Here is an 18,809-nt window from a genome sequence, read left to right as displayed (position 1 = left end):
TGAGCGAGAGCTGCAGCGCGGCAGGCACGTTGCGCTCAAACCAAGCGCTGCAATCATCACCTCTGCTCACGTTTCTCACGCAGCCCAGCTGGCACAAGAGAGTTGGGACTAAGCGAGGTACAAAATGCCATCACACTGGCGAGGGAAAGGCAGCGCGTGGACCTGCTGCGGTCCTCGTGCTGGCATCCTTGCAGCAGCCGCCATCCCCGCGGGAGAGCTGCTGTCCCTCACGTACCAGCTCGGTGTCGAAAGGGACTTTAACAGTTAAAGCGTCCTACTTCCCCGTTCAGCACGGCCTCTTCCTTTGGAGCTCATCGCAGCAGATAATGGACTTTGCCTTCTGACTTAATCTTCTGTAAAGCTCTCTCCCTTAATTGCTTATCATCCAGAATCCTCGGAGTGAGCCAGGACAGACACTCCCCTCCATGTGATACAGCCGTCCTCTCCTTCCCTGCAGCCATCCTGCTGCCAGCGTGCACCCAGAGCACCCAGCACACCCAGCACACCCAGCACACCCGGGGCACCCAGAACACTCAGCACACCCAGCACACCCAGCACACCCAGAGCACCCAGCACACCCAGCACACCCAGCGCACCCAGCACACCCAGCACACCCAGCACACCCAGCACACCCAGTGCACCCAGCACACCCAGCACACCTAGCACACCCAGCACACCCAGAGCACCCAGAGCACCCAGAGCACCCAGCACACCCAGCGCACCCAGAGCACCCAGCACACCCAGCACACCCAGCACACCCAGCACACCCAGAGCACCCAGCACACCCAGAGCACCCAGAGCACCCAGAGCACCCAGCACACCCAGCACACCCAGCACACCCAGCACACCCAGCGCACCCAGCACACCCAGCACACCCAGCACAGCCCTGCGCCCGTTCGCCTCCATGTGTGGCACATCGCAGCCAAAATTTGGCAGAGAGCAGGGGCCGGTTTTCAGTCTGCTCCTCCGAAGATGCTTTTCATGACCAAAGTGCCAGGAGGGTTTTGTAGCTGCGCTTCCACAACCGATGCTGCTGCGGTTGCCATCAGCCATTGCAGCGCTGTCAGAGACCCTGACGGCTCGGCAGCTCTCAGTGGGAACTGAAATTGCAGCTCTCCTGCTCAGTCCCCAAAATGATGGGGCTCCGTTTCCTCCCCCCCGCCATGCCCCAGCTTCTTTCCACCCATAGAAGAGCAGAGGAAGGCGTCAGGAAGGCAGCGCACGGCTGTAGCGGGACCCAAACTGCCCCTCGTAGCACAAAGGCTGCCTGGGGTCTAACTCGGGGCACGAGCCCCGTACAAGAATTTGATGTTAAAGGGAGCTGGTGTGTCTTTCAATTAAAAATGCCTCTTCTGGCAGCTGCGAGCAGCATTTTGTTCTCCTGGCTGCGGAAGGAGCAATCCTGTCCTGCAGAGGGAAGACGTCATGCGACGGGAAGGTTGCTAAGCGAGCGGTTCCCTCCTTATGATGCACGACTTCATTACTCGGCTCCCTAAATGGATGTTACATATAAATGACATTTGCCTTAGAGCATATGAGCATCCCAAAATAGTGTGTGCGTTTCTGTGTTGTTTGTATGGTTTTCTGAAGAATGTCCCTATTGTCTGCTGGGTTCGCAGTGTCTGACGGCTGGAAGTCGCGGCTTGCCGCTGCGCAAACCCTGCTGTGGTGGGTCGGCTGCGGTGCCGGAGGGATGGGGACCCCCGAATCAGCCGAGCTGCACTGGGGGTCCCAGCGATGGGGGGAGCCCCAGGGGGACCCTGTGTGCAGGATGGGGCGGGTGGGCTGAGCGCTGCGAGCTGGGGGGCACAGGATACAACGCAGGCTCCTCTCTTGCTCTGATCATCTCTCTCTCCTTGCCTCGAACTCCTTCTTTCCTAACACTTCGCTCAGTGTTTCTCCACAGGCCAACTGTTACGAGCGGAGGACACAGCCCGAGGGGAAGAGCCTCTCACCGCTGCGCCCCGGGGATGCTCGCAGACGCAGCTCCGCTCCTGCACGAGCCTCCCGCCGCTGCTGGGCTCCTGACTCCTGCACAAGGCATCGCTCTACCCCAGGGACCGAATCCTGCTCACGCCGCGCCTGCCAGCCCCAGCAGCCGGAGCAGAGGCTGCACAGAGGTGGCAGAGGGGACAGCCAGCATTTCGTACCCCCAGCCCCCGGGTAAAGCCAATTCTGAGGGGCTGCAGCCTCACACGGTGCAGCCACAGCCGTGCACCAGGGACCGGCAGGGACCAGCTGCTCACGTGGCCATTTCGTCGAAAATTGCTTAAATTCAGCTCAGCACAGGCTGTCTTTTTAGATGAACTGAACCGTACAGAGAAAAGGTATGGCACCAGCTCCTGCACGTTGCATAAGACACAAATTAGGAAATTTTTTTTTTAAAAAAACAAGTAAAAAAAGGTTATGTCCATCCTGAAGAGAGAAATTTGTTTTTCATTTTCCCCCTGATTTCATAAGAACATCCACAGCAGCTGATCTTTGCAGCACTAACATAATCCGGTGATATATTTTAATCCCATTATGTTGCCATGTGCTTGCTCGTAGTCCGCCTGGACTATGAGGAACAGATGTTTCCTAATTGGCACTTCTGCTGCCCAGGAGTTTACATCACTGAAAATAGTTTCTTTGCCTTTCGTGTTGACATTGAAAGCGAGAGCCTGCCGCTGGTTTTTACAGCCTCAAATTATTTAATGGCGCTGGCTGCTCATATTCCAATTACCCACCTCAAGCTGCTATTTTCTGTACAAAGGCGGCCGCGCTGATAGCAGGCCGGGGTGTGTGGGTACAATGGCTGGGTCACGCCGCTTTTCCTGACGATCGCCCGGGTTTAATTGCCGGCCGCGGCGGGACGAGGAAGCAATCGGGGCTGCCCTGGCCGCTCGCCCGGAGGGAAAGACAACATTTTCTTTTTTGCAGATGTGGTGGGTAAAGGCGTTGGATGCGAAGCCTCGTGCAACGGCAGAGCGCGGCACCAGGGTGCCTGCAGCCCCCACGCTGGGGGGGGACGGGGGGCTGAGCGCTGCAGCCGTGCGCAGCAGGCTCCTCACCCTCGGCTGCAGCCCACGCTGTAATTCCTGGTGCGTACCTTTGGCTTTTCATATCGTTAAAGCGTTTGGGTTCTGTCCTCAGTGTTTCATAATCATGCGTTGGGAAAAACACGCCGAGCGAGTGGCTGTAGCGCATGGGGCAGGAGCAGCATCGCTGAGTCCTTACCGCTGCTGTAATCCCCTGATACATTTTAATCCCATTATGTCTCCATGTGGCTGTTTCCAATGCTGGCCTTTGAAGAAGTGATGTTTCTTAATTAGCATTTCAACTGGACAGGAGTTTGACTTGCTGAAAGAAGCCTAGGAAGCTGGAAAGCTTTCTTTTCCCTTTCTCCCTCTTCGCCCTGACGTTGGGAGCAGACACAAGCAGCGGGAGCCTGGCATTCTGGAGAAGAGCATCCATCAGCTCCGGTCATCTGCTCCCGGCGCAGCGCAGAGCTCTGGGTACCACGGGGTGATCAAGGCGCATTTGTCTCACGGGTTGCTGGACAGGACCTGGTATTACCTCTGCCTATAAATAGAGGAGATCTCCTCCGCTGACCCACACGGCCCCCTGTAAGACGGGAGATCCGTACTCCGGGCTGGCACCCATCCTGCAACACTAATGGGTCCTGTGCCAGTGTCCAGCAGCCATCAGCCCCAGCTTGGTTCCTTTCCACTTCTAATCCTGCATTTTGGCTGCGGCGCTCAGAGCCTGAAATGGAAAAATTACTTGACACCCCCCCCCCCCATCCTACACAGATGAGCATGAAAAACTGGTGACCGTAACCGGGTGATTTTACAAAGCCAAGCCAAGGAGGGACGTTCCGCTCACCGGGGCCGTGCGCGACGGTGCCAGAGCCCAGCGAACCCCCTGCAGCCCCCCAGCTCCGCCAGCCAGCACGGTGCCTGGCCACCGGCAGGGACCCACCACGAAGCAGGTCCCCTCGCTCACAGCAGCTGCTTTTTCTCCCCAGATTTTTTTCTCTAATGAGAAGAGGGGGAAGACTGAGGCGGCGGCAGCCATGGGGAGCTCAGCACCCAGCCCCGCTGCTCCCCGTCGCCCCGGGGCAGCAGGAACCCGACATCCCTCGCCGAAGTGGGGAGGCTGCAGAAACAGCGCCGGGTTATTTCACTCTTGTCCCAGCTTTCACATTAATCAGACGTGAGATTACTTTTCCACAGGCCAAAGCTGAGCATTGATAAATCACAAATCTGCCCTGAACAACCACAAGACTTTAATAATATATGCTGGGTTTCTGCTTAGTTTTCCTTCCTTTCCTAAGCCTTTAGAATTTGTGGCTAGGGTCTGTGCGTGTATGCACAAACATGAGGCTAGAGGCTCAATTTAATTTAAAGAAGAAAAAAAAATTGAAGCTAAGAATCTCATGTAATCATCTGGCTCCAGAAGCTGGAGAATTAAACATAACAATAACAATAATTTTCAAAGGACAAAAATCTGTGAAACCCTCAGTAAACCCCTAACAGTTGCCAAGGCGCATTCAATACCCAAAGTACCCAGGCTGCAGAAAAGATAAAACTCCCCCCACACACTGTGAATAAGAATAAACATTTCATAATTTTTCAAGACTTTTGGTTTTTCACCAACGATTTCCCCGACCTTGGTGAGTCTCCCAGGGCCTCGGCACCCTGCGCACGACAGGGGATTCACCCGGCTGCCGCCGCTGGGCAGGGGCGAGGGAAGGCGAAGGAAAGCGAGTGTGAGCGCACGGGCACTTCGTCGTCTTCTCATCACATTCGCTGCCCCCCTGCCAGCCAGCCCGTCCCGCCCCACACACGGTCCCCCACGCACGTTCCGAGCACAACGGCCGATGCTCAAACTGAAAAATAAAATAGGAAGGAAAAAGCACCTAAGTCTCAGATGTGATTTAGCCAGGGGGTTTGCATCATTTTTTTTCTTGCATTAATTACTCCATGGCAAATTGCTGCTGCGCTTTCCTCTGCAGGCAGCACCCGTTCCGGCCCAGGCTCCCGGCGCCCGGGGGGGGATTAACCTGCAGAGGGTCCCGGGGATCCCCACCGCCCGACGGCACCTGCAGCCCCCACAAGCACCGAACGCGCCCCCGCCACCGCAGGCGTCGGAGGAAAGGGCCATCCGAGGGGGCTGAAACCCAGTGTGCCTGCTGGCGATGGGCTCCGAGCCGCCCCCCTCCCCCCGTAGTATTTGCTGGGTGAAAAAATTACTTTGCCAGCCTGGAGAACAGCTTTAGCTCTCCCGTCTATTGGCATGACAGCAAAACCACCCACCCGCCGGCAGAGCCGTGGGACCGCTGAAATATCACCAGCTACCGCCGCTGACGGCACCCGCTGTCCCCCCCCCGCAGCCCCGCCGGCAGCAAGGCTGGTGGGCAGCGCCCGGGGAGAGGGGCCAAGAGACACAGCTTGGGGTGCCCGGGGGCACCGGGCCGCTGCGGCCGTGCCGGGGAAGGTGGGCGGCAGGATAGCAGCGTGCCAGATGGCATCTCTGCAGCTCGCGTGGGACGGAGGCGATCTTGTGCTTTTGAATAAAATTGTAAAAAATTAAAAAAAAAAAAAATTACAAAAAAAATTCCCAGCACATTTGTCTCCCAGCCAGCGACGGCGTCTGCTCAGTCATGCCGAGGAGCTGCGCCTTTCGGGTGACCGCGTCTCCCGAAACACTCGGTTCGGTGGCGAATCCCCCCGCAGCCAAGGTGCTTCTGGCACAGCTTGATTGCCGTCACCCTCCGAGCCACCCCTCGCTCCTCAGCTCCATTTTTCGGCTTCAAGTGCCAATCGGTGGCTCTCGCTATTTTGCTGCCTGCTGCGCTGAACAGCCTCCTCGTCTTGGATTTCTGCTGCCCCCTCAGGTTCTACCGTTTCTACAGTTTATCCAAAAGGAAAAGGGGAGCTGGGAGGAGGACACATCCCGGAGGAGGACACCGAGCCGGAGCGAGCAGCCCACGCTGCCGTCTCCAGCCCCACGCTCCTGGGTGGCGGATCCAAACTCTGGGAAAGCCATAAGGGGCTGAAAAACGATCCCTGTAAGTGGAAAACCAGGAGAGCTGCGCAGCTAAGCGCAGCACCTGCAGCATCGCTCCCCAAGAGTTGAACCCCGGCTTTCCCTGCTCCTGCGGTGCAGCCACCCCATAGCCAGGGCAGGGGGTAGTGGGGTGCCCTGGGGGGAAGCGGTGGGTGCCACGGCCGGGGACCACCGCAGAGGGTGCAGCGGTTGTTCGCACCATCACCTCCCGAGTGCTGGACGAGCTGGGTGGCAGCCGGAGCCCCATCGGGTCCTGACCACGCGCCGGCGTCTGACAGCTCCCGCCTCGGCGTTTGGCGCAGGGCGGCACGAGACCGGAGCCCCAGCTCTGCCCCGGGGACCGCAGGGACGGGCTGTCACCCGTCAGCGAGCCTCTGCTCGCCTTCCCCGGAGCAGACCCAGCTCTTTGCCTCTCTCGGCCGAGACCACCGTGCCTCCGGGAGGACTGGGAGATCTGCCCGGCCTGCCTGGGCTGCCCGCATCGCCAGGCAGATGGCTTCACATTTGTTATCTGTGTCTGCTTAAAAATGCAACCGGATGGGGAAGCGGCTCTCTCCGGAGCTATCCCTACCCTCAGCAGCCGGGGACAGCAGCGATGCTGGGAGGCTGACCGGGGAATAACGCTGCTCCCACCTGAGAGGAGAGCTGGGGACCTGCCAGCAGCATGTCCATGCTCGGCGCTAGCTGGGAACCGCGGTGCCCGGCGGTACGGGGAGCGACAGAGCTGCGCAGCCGTCCGGCTGCCGTCCCTGCGGCTCAGGGTCCCTCCGTGGGCAGTGGGGGCAAGGTGGGGAGCAGGGAGCGGGGTGCTCTGTCCCAGCACAGCACCCTGGACGGCACGGGCTGTGCTGGGGATGGCACCTGGCAGCACCGTTTGCAGGACAGGATGTGACTTCCTTGGGCGAGGGCAGGTTTTGGGGCTGGGGTTACTGGTGAGCAACCGTGAGTCAGAACAGGAGCAGCCGCCACATAACAGAAGCCCTCGCTCGGTCAGGAAAATACGTCCCCTCCTACGTGAGCCCCTGCAGAAACCGCCTCCTCCGGCGTGCTACCATCGCCCCGCAGTGAGCGGGGTACAGCCCACCCACCGGTGCAAAGCACCCAGCTTGGGGGGGGGGGTCAGGTCCTGCTCATGTCGTGGCCACTCCGTTTCCTCCCATCTCTGGCTCAGGCCACGAAAACTTGGGGCCAGGACCGAGGAGTGCCATCCCGGGGTGCCACCGGCCAGGACCCAAGCGGGGGGGTCGGGGCATCGCCGTGTCCCCTTGCTGCAGGCACCTAGGGCAGGGTGGTGGCCCCCGATGCCGTGGGGAGCAGCCCGGGGTCAGGGGGTGGAAACACCCACCCGAGCAGAGCTGAGGCTGCAGCGAGGTGACCCGAGGGCACCCAGCCACCAGACGAGGAAATTCCCCCGACAAGTCCCAGACGAGCCGCCTCTGGGCTCATTCACATTTTCCTCTTCTGCTTTCGGTGCTTTCCCCCCTCAGCCCCCCCTGCCCCCCGCTGCTGCTCACAGCCCGGCTCCGTGGTCCCCGAGGGGCTGCCGCGGTCCCCGGCTGCAGGGACGGCAGGGCTCTGCTCGCCGCCTCGCTGCCGATTTTAGCAGTTTGCACCCGCAGAAGACGCCGTTTCCCACTGACAGTTCGCAGCCAAACGCCCAGATGAGGCCACGCTCGCCCATCAGCAGCTCAGCGGGGAGCCTGTCGCTCCTCCCATTAAAACCCCATTTTTCATGAGAGATTTTTGTGTCTGGGATCATTCTGAATTTTCCCCGTTGAGGGAAACGCAGAGATTTTTGCAGGGAAGCAGCTCAGTCGAGGCGACACGGCAGCGCTGCCAAAGCACGACTCGCCGAGGAGCTGACATTTCACAGCAACATTTGGCAAATGATTAATTCAGATTATTGCCCCGCGGAGCTGGGCCTTGCCAAAACCGGTGATTTCTGCCAGGCTCACTCATCCTGAGCACAGCGGAAAAGGCTCTGAAACGCAGAGGATGCAGGGGGCAAAACACCGTCCGGCGGGGTGGTCCCGCGTGGGAGCTGACGGAGGGGAGGGCTGTGCACCCCCAACTCCCTGCCATTCCTGGTTTTGCTGGTGTTCACGCCGGAACACCGCAGCCAGGTCGGCTGCTCCGAGCCCCGGGCCAGGCAGGGTGAGGCTGCGGGTGCTCCACACCTTCCTGTGCCCGACTCACGATGCAAATAATTAAACCATTCTTTAGCATTATTATCAACGCTAAATTAAAGCATTATTGCTAATTAAAGCTTAGGACGCCTAATAATTAAAGCAATTATTTGGCTCGGAGGTGTCCTGACCAAGAGGACTAAGCCCCCAGCCGTTGTTGCATCCACCCCCCCGGCACCGCGGTGCTTTGGGGACACCTTTGCCGGCCACGGCGGGACGCACGGCTGCAGAGGAGCCGCTCGCCCTTGGCCCTGCACCCCAGGACAGGGCTGAGCCCCGCAGCCCTCGCAGTCAGGCCGGACCCCCCAAGGGGTGCTGGCTGCGGAGGAGGTGAGCAGCCCCCGACCCTCCTCTGAGCCCCCCAGCACGGGGGTGCGGCAACGGGCCCCCCCCACACATCCACGGGGGGGGTCAGGATGGGCATCCCACAGGGGAGGTCCCTCTGCACCCCCCAGGAATGAAGGGGCCAGAGCCGGGACTTTGAAACTCCAAGCTTTATTCAGTTGCTTCGGCAGCGGCGTGCATCACACGGGGGGAGGCGGGAGGCGAGGCCGCGGGGGGACAGCGGCGGCCGGGGAAAAGCTTACTCCGCTCCCCGCACCCCGGCGCGGGCCGGGGGCTCTAGTTGGTGGGGTGGTAGGCGCCGCGCTGGTGCCACTGCATGTCCCGGATGCGCCTGACCGACTGGATCTGGGGGTGCTGAGCGCCGAAGTCTGAGCTGTCCTTGTAGTCCCCCTTTTCAAACAGGTACTGGTAGCCCCTGTAGCCAGGGTACTGGTATCCCACCCACCTGCCAAGGCAAGCACGGGGGTCACGCACCATCGCCCGGACCACGGCACAGCCGAGGCTGCTCAGCCGCACGATGCTCCGGCACCGCCCAGGTCCCGCCGCCCCCGGTACTCACGTGCCGCTCTGCACCCGCACGGATGAGACCTTCTCCTGGTAGCCGTGCGCGTGGAAGCTGGGCACATCGTCGTCTATGATTTCGATCTTCTTGCCGGTGAAGCTGGGGTTTTCGTACAGCACGATCTTGTGCTCCTGGCTGTCCTGCAGCGGGGAGAGCAGAAACGGGGCGTCAGCGGCCGCCGGCCCCTGGGGCTGAGCAGGGGGGTAAAGCCCAGGGACCATGGGGAAACCCAGGCGAGGGGTCAGCATCGCGTGCCGCCGCTCCCACCGATGCCAGGGGTGCTGCGCATCCCTCCATCCAGCTCCGAGAGCTGGTGCCTGCGCGGGCGCTGCCAGACTTAACCGGCAGGCATCCTCCGCTCTGGGGTCGCCTGGCACTGCCCCCGTCCCCGCGCTCCCTCCGACCCCCCACCGGCTCCCCGGGCCCCGAGGGCTGGGGCGAGGGTGTGCAGGAGGGGGTGCCCCTCCGCCCGCGGGGCTGGGGAGGGCGGGGGAAGGCTGGGGAAGACTTCTGGCTGCAGACCTTGGTCTGGCGGGTGGGTAGTGGCTGTCTGGGTGCTCTCACCACTTTGATGGGTCTCAGGGAAGTGATGCTGTCGCTTCTCCGGCTGTTGGTCCAGGAGTCCCAGCGGGGGTACTCCCCCTTCTCAAACACAAACTGCTCCCCTTTGCAGCTTGCCTGCTCGTAGCCCACCCAGCTGGAAGAGAGCAGGGAAAGAGCTTCAGACGGGGCGGCGGCACAGGGACCGGCACCCCAGCACCGACCCGAGCAAACACCCTCGGGCTGAGCCCCCGGCCGTGCCCTCCGGCAGAGCGCAGCCCCTCTGCTCCCTGTTGGAAAATGGGAACGAGCACCGTGGTGCCTGGTGAGGTGCTGGCAGCGGTGCCACGGTGGGAGCAGGCAGCCCTGCTCGCAGAGCGATGCCTCTGTCCCACGCACGGTGCCCGGCGTAGCCAGTCCCGGGTCTCTGCCGGCAACGGCACCGCAGGAGCACCAACGTTCCTGGTGTGGATGCTCAGACGTGGTGGCCGCCCATCCCCGGTCCCCAGGGACCCGCAGAAGGATGGGATCGCCCACACGTCCCAGATGGGGCTGTGTTCCTGCCGGGGTGCTCCGCAGCTGCCCCGCTGTTCCTGGGCGCAGCACGCTGCTGGCCGCAGGGCACAGGCAGGGAACCTGCCCCGGAGCTTCCCCAGGCGCTTTTCAGGGGCTCCCCATTGCCCAGAGCCCCCCAAGCCCAGGCAGCACAGCCCCGCTCCGAGAGCACACGCAGGGGTCAGCGGATGGACGGGGTGAGGAGGTGCCACCGAGGGGGTGCCATTCCCGCCCGGCCCTGCGCCCGAAAGGAAGGAAACCAAACTGGGGGTAACGCCGCGATCCATATCCATGCCCACACCCCTCCAGCCTCCCTCCTGCCGAGCAGGGTTGGGGGACCCCAGCCCGCCCAGGGGATGCTGGCACCCCCTGGGGCAAGGGGGGCAAGCACCGCAGCAGCGCTGGCCACATGAAATCCGGGGTGCGGTGCGGGTGCTGGCAGCAGAGACCCCTCCACGCCCCAGCCCCTGCCTCCCTGCTGCCCACCGCCGCGGCCCCCCCGGCTCCCCCCCGGCACGTACGGTCCAGAGTGCACGAGGATGGAGCCCACTTTGTCCACGCCAGCTTCCTTCAGGTTGGGGCAGGCACCGCTGAGCTCATGGCAGCGGCCCTGGAAGTTCTCCTGCTCGAAGATGGCGATCTGGAAGAGAGCAGGGGCCTCAGACCGGGACACGCCGCCCCTGGTGCCACGAGACGGGGGACACGCTGTCCCCGGCCACCGGCTCAGCACAGCCCCACATCTGCTGCAGCCTAGACCTCACACTGCCCCCCCAAACCTGCACTTCAGCAGCTTTTAACAAGCTTTCTAGCGTGAACCAACATTTCCATCCCTCTGAGCACGCAGCTCTCGCTCCTGGGTATCTGCAAGTCCCTGCCGGTGCCGGTTCAGCGCCCTGGTGCTGCTCGCAGAGGGATGCCTGCGCTCACACCAGGCTTCAAAGAGCTGAGCAGCCCAGGCTCTGGCTCGAGCATCACAGCTGCCAGCGGGACATGGCGAGCAGGGTGCCCAGCACGCATGGGGAAGGCAGCGGGGCAGCCCCGGGGGCTGAGCGCCGCCAGCTCAGCACAGATTTCACGGGTCAGCGGGAGGCAGATCTGCTGGGTCTGCAGAGATGGCAGATTAGGAGTTGATCCGTTCCCACCCGTTCTGTCTGCACCGGGGCTGTGGGACACCAGCAAAATCCTGTGCATCTCCCACCCTGTTCCCCATCCCCTTGTCCCTCGGCAAACGGCTCAGCACCGCAGCCAGCGATGCTCGGCACCAGCCAGGAGCGCTGCGGGGTGCTGGCAAGGGGCTGCGTGGTGGCAGCTCAGCTGCTCCCAGCCTGGCGGGGACCCCACGACCTCCTGGGGGGGTTGATTTGGGTGCTCAACGAGGCTGAGGGTGCCCCGGCCCTGCGCAGGGCTGAGGAGAAGCCACGCACTGACCTTGGAGCTGGCTTGCTGCTGCTTGGAGGCTGGCATTTGGTGCTCGGAAGCCATCATAAGCTGGGTTGTTCGCTGCCTTGGGAGGAAAACTCAGCGGGTTAAAAGCTGCCACCAAGGATGCACCCGGGACTGTGCTCGTGGCCCCGTGTCCGTGCCCCCCCATCCGCACCCTGCAGCCCGCCCGGCGCTCGGCCGCTGGCTGCTCCCCACTGCCGAGGTGCACAGAAAGGGGAAAGGGGGGCTGGGGCTCGCAGCAGGGTGGGCGCAGACTGGGTTCACTGGGACCAGTCCCCGCTCAGGACTGCTCAGCACCGCAAACCTCTCCAGGCTCGCGGAGGAGCCCAGGCGATGGTCCCAGCACAGCGTCACCCGTGATGGGACCTGCGCAGGAGCAAGGGGACCCGTGAGCCCAGGGCATTCCCGAGCAGTTCCCAGCGGAGCCCGGCCCGGTGGTCGAGATTTGTCCCGCCGTCCCTGCCCGTAAGCGACAGCCGAGGAGTCCCTGTCCCATGGGGGTGCCTGAACGGAGTCACGGGGAGAAGCACCGGGGCTCCCGCTGCCCACCCCGGCCATGCGTGTGTGTGCGCAGGGTCACCGGTGCTGAGCCCTCCCGGCTCCGCCTGGCACCGCTGCCCCTACGAGGGACCCTGGTCCTCAAGCCCAGCAGGACCCCTGCGTCTGAGCAGGCTCCAAACCAGGTAAAAACGGGTCATTCCCAATAAAACGAAACCCAATCCATGGCCGGGCAGCAATACTCCTGCTTCGGGCACCTGGTTGGGGCTGCAGGGACAGGACTGTCCCCGCGGCTCAGCCCCGGCGTGCCCCCATCCCACCGCCACCTCCACACCTCTGCCCGGTGCTGCGGGAGGGAGCTCCGGTACCGGGGGTCGGGAGGAGGCAACGGCAAAAAAGAGGACAATAAATAGAAAAGTCTTACCAGTTATACCAGTACCCGCTTGAGCCAGTGAACAGCTGGGGCCGAGAGGTGGAATTTATACCGAGCCGCAGAAGAATGGTGCCAAAACTATTTACAAAATAGTTAAAGCATGATTCAAAGCGAGAATGCTGGATTAAAACCCAATGAAAACCAAGGTCAGCTGATCAGCCGCAGCCTTTGTCTCCCCAAACACCAAGTCGGGGAGTTATTTCATTAGCTTTCACATTCGAGTCGCCCGCTTTGTTGGGTTTGTTGGCAAGGAGATTTGGAGTTTGCATGCATCAGCCGAATGCATGCCAAGACCCAGACCGGCCCTTGCAAACAAAGCGCCCGCCAGCCCTGCTTCAGGAGTTTTGGAGCCAGAGACTTTATCCCTCCAACAAACCGGCGAGCCGCCCCGCCGCCGCAACCGCCGAAAACTGCTGAAGTTGGCTCTTTCCATGCGCAATAAAACGAGCCTTCAAATAACTGGTAAACGTCTGGCTTTGCCCGTCTGCATCCCCAGCGAGCGAGCGCCCGCACCCCGCAGCCGGTGCCAGTTCTGCCGCAGAGGGACCCTGCGAGGCGCCTGGGGGCACCACGGGACCCCCGTCCTGATGCTGTTTTCCATGGCCAACCCGGGGCTTCGGGGACGGGCAGGGGCAGGATCTGGCCCCGGTGGCACGATGCAGCGGGGCAGCACCCGGGCAGCACCCTCAGCCTGAGCAGGGGGTACCCGGGTGCCAGGCATTGGGCTCCTTCGCTACCCCCCCACCCTTTTGGGGTCCCTGAGAATTGTCCCAGCCCTGCGGGGCAGCAGGACCAGCAGCGCGGAGCCCCCTCCATCGCACCAGGACGAAGCTGAGGTCGGCAGCGGCTCACAGCACGGGACACGTCCCCGTAGCCAGGCTGTGCTCGGCGTGGGCAGCACCCGCCCGGGGACGAGCGGAGGGTTAAGGGCAGCAGCAAAACCCCTTCACTGGCATCTTGCTGCCGGCTGACCCGGGGAGACGTCGGGGCTGGGGGCTGATTTTGGCTGCAGCAAAGTGAGGTTCACGGCGGCGGGAATGACAACAGACCTATAGGACTCTCTGGGTGCTGTGCAGCACCCATAGCCCCCCTCCTAGCCCTCGGAGGAGCGGGATCCCCCTTGTCACCCCAGCAAGTGACAACATGGCCCAGACGAGCTCACTTCTGCACGTAACACTTCATGGGGGTCCCGCCGGAGATGTGCCACCAGTCCCAGCAACGTGCTGCAGCCCCCCCGCCCCGCCGATGGCACCTCTGGCTGCTCCCCCAGCCCCGGCCACCCCCACTGGGGTGCTGCCACCAGAGCCTGCCCCGGCGGTGCCACGCAGAGGGGTCGGTCCCCGTGGTCTGCGGCTGCCCCAGCTGTGGGTGATGGGGGCTTGTGTGGCTGCGGGGGCCACAAGCGACCGTGCAGGACTGCAGGAAATCACAGCACGGACAGGATTTGGCAGGTTGGGTTTGTGAGCAGGTGCCTACAACGCTCCCAGCCCCGCCGCCATCCTTCTCTGTTCCCTGTGCCTCCGGCTGTGACACCGCAGAGGGATCCAGCCACCACCATCCCCACCTTCCCAGGCTAATTCATAGGGGTCCCAGCCCAGGACCCCCGCGGACCTGCCCCAGGTCCCAGTGCAGGGCACGTGCCCCTCGCCAGCTGCCGTCCGGCACGTCCCGGCCCCTTGCACACCCCAGTGAGCGGCAGACACGGTGCTCGGCACGGCTCTTGCCAGGCTGCAATTCCGTCCCCTCGGCTGCGCCAGGTGGGTGTTTCTGGTCTGAGCCCTGCGCCGCGGTGATGCCGCAGGCAGCCGCAGCCCCCGGGCCCCAGCAGCCCCACGGATTGTCCTGGAAGCAGCTTTGCTGCTCGGGGCCACACGATCTCCTTTAACAGCTGCAAACCCAGCCCGAAAAGAAAAGCTCCGGAGCGGCTGTTCGGTGCCTGGCACGAAGCGCTGGGGCAGCCTTGAGCCCATCTCCCGTCTCTGCCTCCACCCCTGCTTTGCCCCCCGAACAGCTGCCCCACGTGTCCGAGAGACCATCCCCAGGGAGCAACAGCCCCGGGTGCGGACGGGGAGCTCCCTCGGGCCGGGTTGGGGCCCTGCGCGGTGCTGGGGCCGGGCACAGCCCTCACCCTGCGTGGCGAGTCCCCCTTCGGGGTGCACAAGGCCTGAGCCCCCCCCGGGGGATGGCCATTCTGCACACCCCCACTGGTCCTGGGGCCACCCCGGCCCCACTACTGTGACCTGCCCCTGGTGTCCCCCAGGACCCCCAGCCAGCACCGAGCCCTTTGGGCTGGACGCCCTCCCGCAGCGGAGCAAGCAGGGCTGAGGACAGCGGGGAAGGAACCACGAGCAGAGCCCCCCCAGACCAGGGAGACGCTTTGAGAAGGGGCAGAGCCACGGAAAAACCCCCGAGACCACCCCCCGGGGCTGGGCTGCTCCCAGCGCTCAGCACACCAGCTGCGCCAGCACCACGCCGCAGCACCACGCCGCAGCACCACGCCGCAGCACCACGCCGCAGCACCACCGGGGGTTATTTCTGGGAAGCTGCAGCCTTTATGCAGCACTGTAAATGTCCACGGTTCTGCTCTGCCCAGGAGCTGCTGGGGACACTGCCATGGCACCCATCACCTCCCACCAGCCCCGGACCGGGGCTCCACTTGCTGCCCCCCTTCCCCAAGCACGACCCCGGCCCCGGACAAGGCAGGCCCCCAGCAGCCTCCAGCTCAGAGCTTTATTGAGGTTTTTGCACAAAAAACCACCACGGTCACAGCAGCAGCTGGCGGCAGCGCGTCAGGCAGCCCCCGGCGCGGGGGGCAGCCCCTCAGCTGTTCTCGAAGCAGCCCCGCTGGTGCCACTGCTGGTCCCGCACGCGGCGCACGGACTGGATGAGGGGCTGGTTGGCGTCCCACTCGTTCCAGTGGCGGTACTCGCCCTTCTCGAAGACGTGCTGGCGGCCCCGGTACCCGGGGTACTCGTAGCCCACCCACCTGCAGGGGACGGAGGCAGCACTCAGCAGCGCCCAGGGCCAGCCCCAGCTGCGGCCCCCCCCAACCCGGCGGGCACTGTCCCTGGGGAGGGCAGCACCCCCGCACCACCCCAGAGCTTGTGCCGGCGCCTCTGCCCGCCGCAGCCACGCGATGCTCTGCGGCGCTGCCCAGGGCCGCTGCTCCATCACCGCCCAGTGCCACCGCAACAGGGCTGCGGCTCAGGGCCGCGTGGGAAACGCCATCGCGCCAGGAGGGGTTGGAGGGCGGGGGGCAGAGAAGGGGCCACGGCTCCACCACTCCTGCGGCAGTGCCCAGCAGAGCCCTGGGTCAGGGCAAGGAGCCATCGCCTGTGACGCTGCCCCGGTCCCCCTCGCTCCCCGCGGGCCAGGGAAAGGGTGGCAGTGGGGAGGGAGCAAGGGACATGGTGGGCATGAGCAGCATCGTGAGGACGGCTGCCCTGTCCCCGCTGCAGGGGCTGTGCCAGGCATCCCTGCCACCACCCTGGGGGGACCAACCACGGTGCCACGGGACGGGACCTCACTGGGGTGTCCCCGTGTGCCCCCGGTGCCCCCGTGCTTACGTTCCATTCAGGGCCCTGACGCTGGCCACGCGGTCCTGGAAGCCGTGGGCCCAGAGGCTGGGGACGTCGTCATCCACGATCTCCATCTTCCGCCCGGTGTAGCCCGCGTTCTCAAAGAGGTGGATCTTGTGGTCGGGGCCGTCCTGCGGGAAAGCGCAGGTCGGGGGCTGCCCTGCCCTGTGCGCCCCCGGCTCCCCAAGACCCTCCCAGCCTGGGGGTCCCCATCGCTGTGGCCATGCTGCTTGTCCCTGGGGGCACCGACACCCCGACGCAGCCGTTGTTACTCACTATCTGGAGGGGGCGGATGGACATCAGGCTGTCGCTGTTGTGGCTGTTGGACCAGGAGTCCCAGCGCGGGTAGTCCCCCTTCTCCAGCACAAACTGCTCCCCGGCGAAGGCTTGCCGCTCGAAGCCCAGCCACCTGCGGGACCGGGGTGTCAGGGACGGCACGGTCACCCCCGCCCCGTACAAGGCAGCACCGCTGCTCCTTGTGAGCGGGAGATGGGGGATGCTCTCCCTGCCCTGCCCACCCCGGGGCTTGTCCCTCCTCTGCACCCTGGACTTACGGGCCAGACTCCACCTGGATGGAGCCGACCTTCTCCAGCTCTTTCTCGGCAATGTTGGGGAGTTCCTCCGTCAGCTCACACTTCTTCCCCTGGAAATTCTCCAGCTCGTAGATCGTGATCTAAGGGGGGGGGGGGGGGGGAAGAGATGCCATCGGCTGCCACTGCAGCCACGCCGGGGGGAAGCACCTTGCACCGGTGCAGGACCCCCCCTTGGCAATCCCAAGCAGCAGCAGAGCGAGGCGCTCCGGCCACGTCCCCCCCGTGCCAATGTCACTCCTCTGCAGCAGAGCTGGATCTGGCCACGTGCCTCTGCCCCGACAGACGCTCCTGGGCTTCGCTCCACAGCCGGGCACCGGCCAAAGGCGTTTGCTTGGTAAAACACAGGCTGATATTTCACCCACGACAGGCTGAAAACAGCATCGAAAGCAGAAGGTTTGTGCTAGGAGACCTCCGGGGCAGTGGGCTGCAGTCTCCTGCCCCCAGCCCAGTCACAGCCCGTCCTTTCCTTCTCGCTGCTCCAGATCCGTTCGTTCTCCTGGCCCGGCCTGGCACAAGCTCGTTTTTCAGTGTTGTCCTCTAAACCCTGCCAGGCGCAGGACCGCATCGCTTCCCCAGGACCCCCCGCCCTCGGCAGGGCTTCGAGGCTGAGCTGCAAGAGGACTTCGAGCCCACGCCAGCGGCCGGAGCACGGCGGGGAGCAGGGCCCAGGGTGCCCGGCAGGATTCAGGGACCGGGAGGGTCAGCACAGCAGCCAGGCTGCACACGCGTGTGTCCGGGCACCCCCCGGCCCCTACCCCAAAGGGGTCCCAGCTTCAACCCCTGAGCCTGGGACAAGGGCAGACACCGCGTGATGGGGGTATCAAGGGACGGAGGTGACACCCGTGGTCCTCAGGAGCTTATTTCCCCCCCAAAGCAATAAGCAGCCCAAGCTCCCGGCCCCTCTTTACCCCATTTTCAGGATCTGCTCCCACCTCCAGCCTTCCCTGGCCAGGAGCGGCTCTGCCCGGCTTCCCGAGCGGCGAGAAGGGCTGCAGCCATTGCAACACCCGCAGCCGATTTACCTCTAACCAACTGACGTGCATAAGAATTATAACCTAAAGAAAATGCCCAGGAAGTTTCACTGCTCAAACCCACAGCCGATCCCCGCCGTGACGGGATACTTTATCTCCTGGATTAAAACGCTACGCAGCTGCACACCAGACTGGCAGGAAAATGTACTTGGCAGCCACAAACGCAGCGAGCAGCGTCTCCTCCTGCCAGGCAGCAGCAAATCCCTCGGTTAAAACCTTCCTCCGCAGCCCCGCGCAGCTTGGCTCGGTGGGCGAGGAGCAGATTTATCAGAGCGGTGACGCTAACGCGTTGCTGCATTAGGAGAGCCGGAGGCCACTTGCTTCCCAGTACAACCTGCAGCGCTTTGGTGCTGGTACCAGCCTGGTGCATGCACGCTGCAATGCACGGTGACCTACAGCATCACCCAAAGTCCGTCCGTAACCAGTTGCCCCCAGTATACCTTGTAATTGCCACCTCGCTCGCCAGCACCCTCCCCAGTCGCCATCTGCTCGGGGGGACTTTGCTGCTCAGTCATTGTGCCTGGAAAACCCAAATTGTAGGAGGTTAACATGGCTTTTACGTGAGGTATCAGCCTTTAAATTCTTAAGTACTTAATAAAAAACAAAAGATGAAGCTGGCATGGGAACAGGTAGCAAAAGTTAATACAGTCCCCCCCCGAGTGCAGAGCTGTAAATCCCCAGGGATGCCCAGGCTAGAAGGAAGCACTCCGTTATCCATCCTCCTCTCCCTCCTGCGATGGGCCCTGCATCCTCACCCAGGCACCACCATGGGGCCAGAGCGCCCATGACCGAACCAAGGCGTCTTCCAAGTGACACGGGATCCCTCTCTGACCCTGGGCAGCTCGCCCAGCTGCCCATTAAACCCACGTCTAAAAGCCTGTCCTTTGTTCCCAGCAGGAATTTGCCGGGTTTCAGCTTCCAGCTGCTGAGGTCTTTCCCCACTAAGGTAAATCTGACAGCTCGCCCTTGCTCCCGCAGCCCAGCATCCCGTACA

General features: G+C 63.0%; 2 protein-coding genes across 4 annotated transcripts; both read right to left on the bottom strand.

Annotated features, from left to right (window-relative positions):
• Positions 1 to 8,716: 8,716 nt before the first annotated feature.
• Positions 8,717 to 12,834, bottom strand: CRYBB2 (crystallin beta B2). 3 transcript variants are annotated; one of them, XM_054844297.1, is made up of 6 exons: positions 12,605 to 12,834; positions 11,668 to 11,743; positions 10,761 to 10,879; positions 9,667 to 9,841; positions 9,142 to 9,284; positions 8,717 to 9,027 (listed from the first exon to the last, which is right to left on the bottom strand). In XM_054844297.1, exons 2-6 carry the CDS (start codon positions 11,722 to 11,724, stop codon positions 8,859 to 8,861), a joined length of 663 nt encoding a protein of 220 aa, XP_054700272.1. In that variant the 5' UTR covers positions 11,725 to 11,743; positions 12,605 to 12,834; the 3' UTR covers positions 8,717 to 8,858. The 3 variants fall into 3 exon arrangements, with proteins under 3 accessions (XP_054700272.1, XP_054700274.1, XP_054700273.1); XM_054844299.1 differs by having other exon boundaries at positions 9,709 to 9,841; XM_054844298.1 differs by having other exon boundaries at positions 11,668 to 11,739.
• A 2,599-nt stretch (positions 12,835 to 15,433) lies between these two features.
• Positions 15,434 to 18,406, bottom strand: CRYBB3 (crystallin beta B3). Its single transcript, XM_054844300.1, has 5 exons — positions 18,256 to 18,406; positions 16,746 to 16,864; positions 16,468 to 16,600; positions 16,180 to 16,322; positions 15,434 to 15,599 (listed from the first exon to the last, which is right to left on the bottom strand). Exons 1-5 carry the CDS (start codon positions 18,364 to 18,366, stop codon positions 15,434 to 15,436), a joined length of 672 nt encoding a protein of 223 aa, XP_054700275.1. The 5' UTR covers positions 18,367 to 18,406.
• Positions 18,407 to 18,809: the final 403 nt, after the last annotated feature.

The sequence above is a fragment of the Grus americana genome, chromosome 16 (assembly GCF_028858705.1).
Source record: "Grus americana isolate bGruAme1 chromosome 16, bGruAme1.mat, whole genome shotgun sequence".
Taxonomy (NCBI): domain Eukaryota; kingdom Metazoa; phylum Chordata; class Aves; order Gruiformes; family Gruidae; genus Grus; species Grus americana.
The sequence above is the reverse complement of the archived record's forward strand: the minus strand, read 5'-3'. Positions and strand labels throughout refer to the sequence as shown.

Bases quoted from the DNA above. Each gene is read 5' to 3' on its own strand.
- CRYBB3 (XM_054844300.1), bottom strand. From the start codon at position 18,366: ATGTTAACCTCCTACAATTTGGGTTTTCCAGGCACAATGACTGAGCAG. The intron at 16,601-16,745 runs GTAAGTCCAGGG...CCGGTCCCGCAG, and splicing joins ATCCAGGTGGAGTCTGGCCC to GTGGCTGGGCTTCGAGCGGC. The intron at 16,323-16,467 runs GTGAGTAACAAC...GCTTTCCCGCAG, and splicing joins CCATCCGCCCCCTCCAGATA to GACGGCCCCGACCACAAGAT.
- CRYBB2 (XM_054844297.1), bottom strand. From the start codon at position 11,724: ATGATGGCTTCCGAGCACCAAATGCCAGCCTCCAAGCAGCAGCAAGCC. The intron at 9,285-9,666 runs GTCTGCAGCCAG...TCCCCGCTGCAG, and splicing joins TACCCACCCGCCAGACCAAG to GACAGCCAGGAGCACAAGAT. The intron at 9,028-9,141 runs GTGAGTACCGGG...TTGCCTTGGCAG, and splicing joins GTGCGGGTGCAGAGCGGCAC to GTGGGTGGGATACCAGTACC.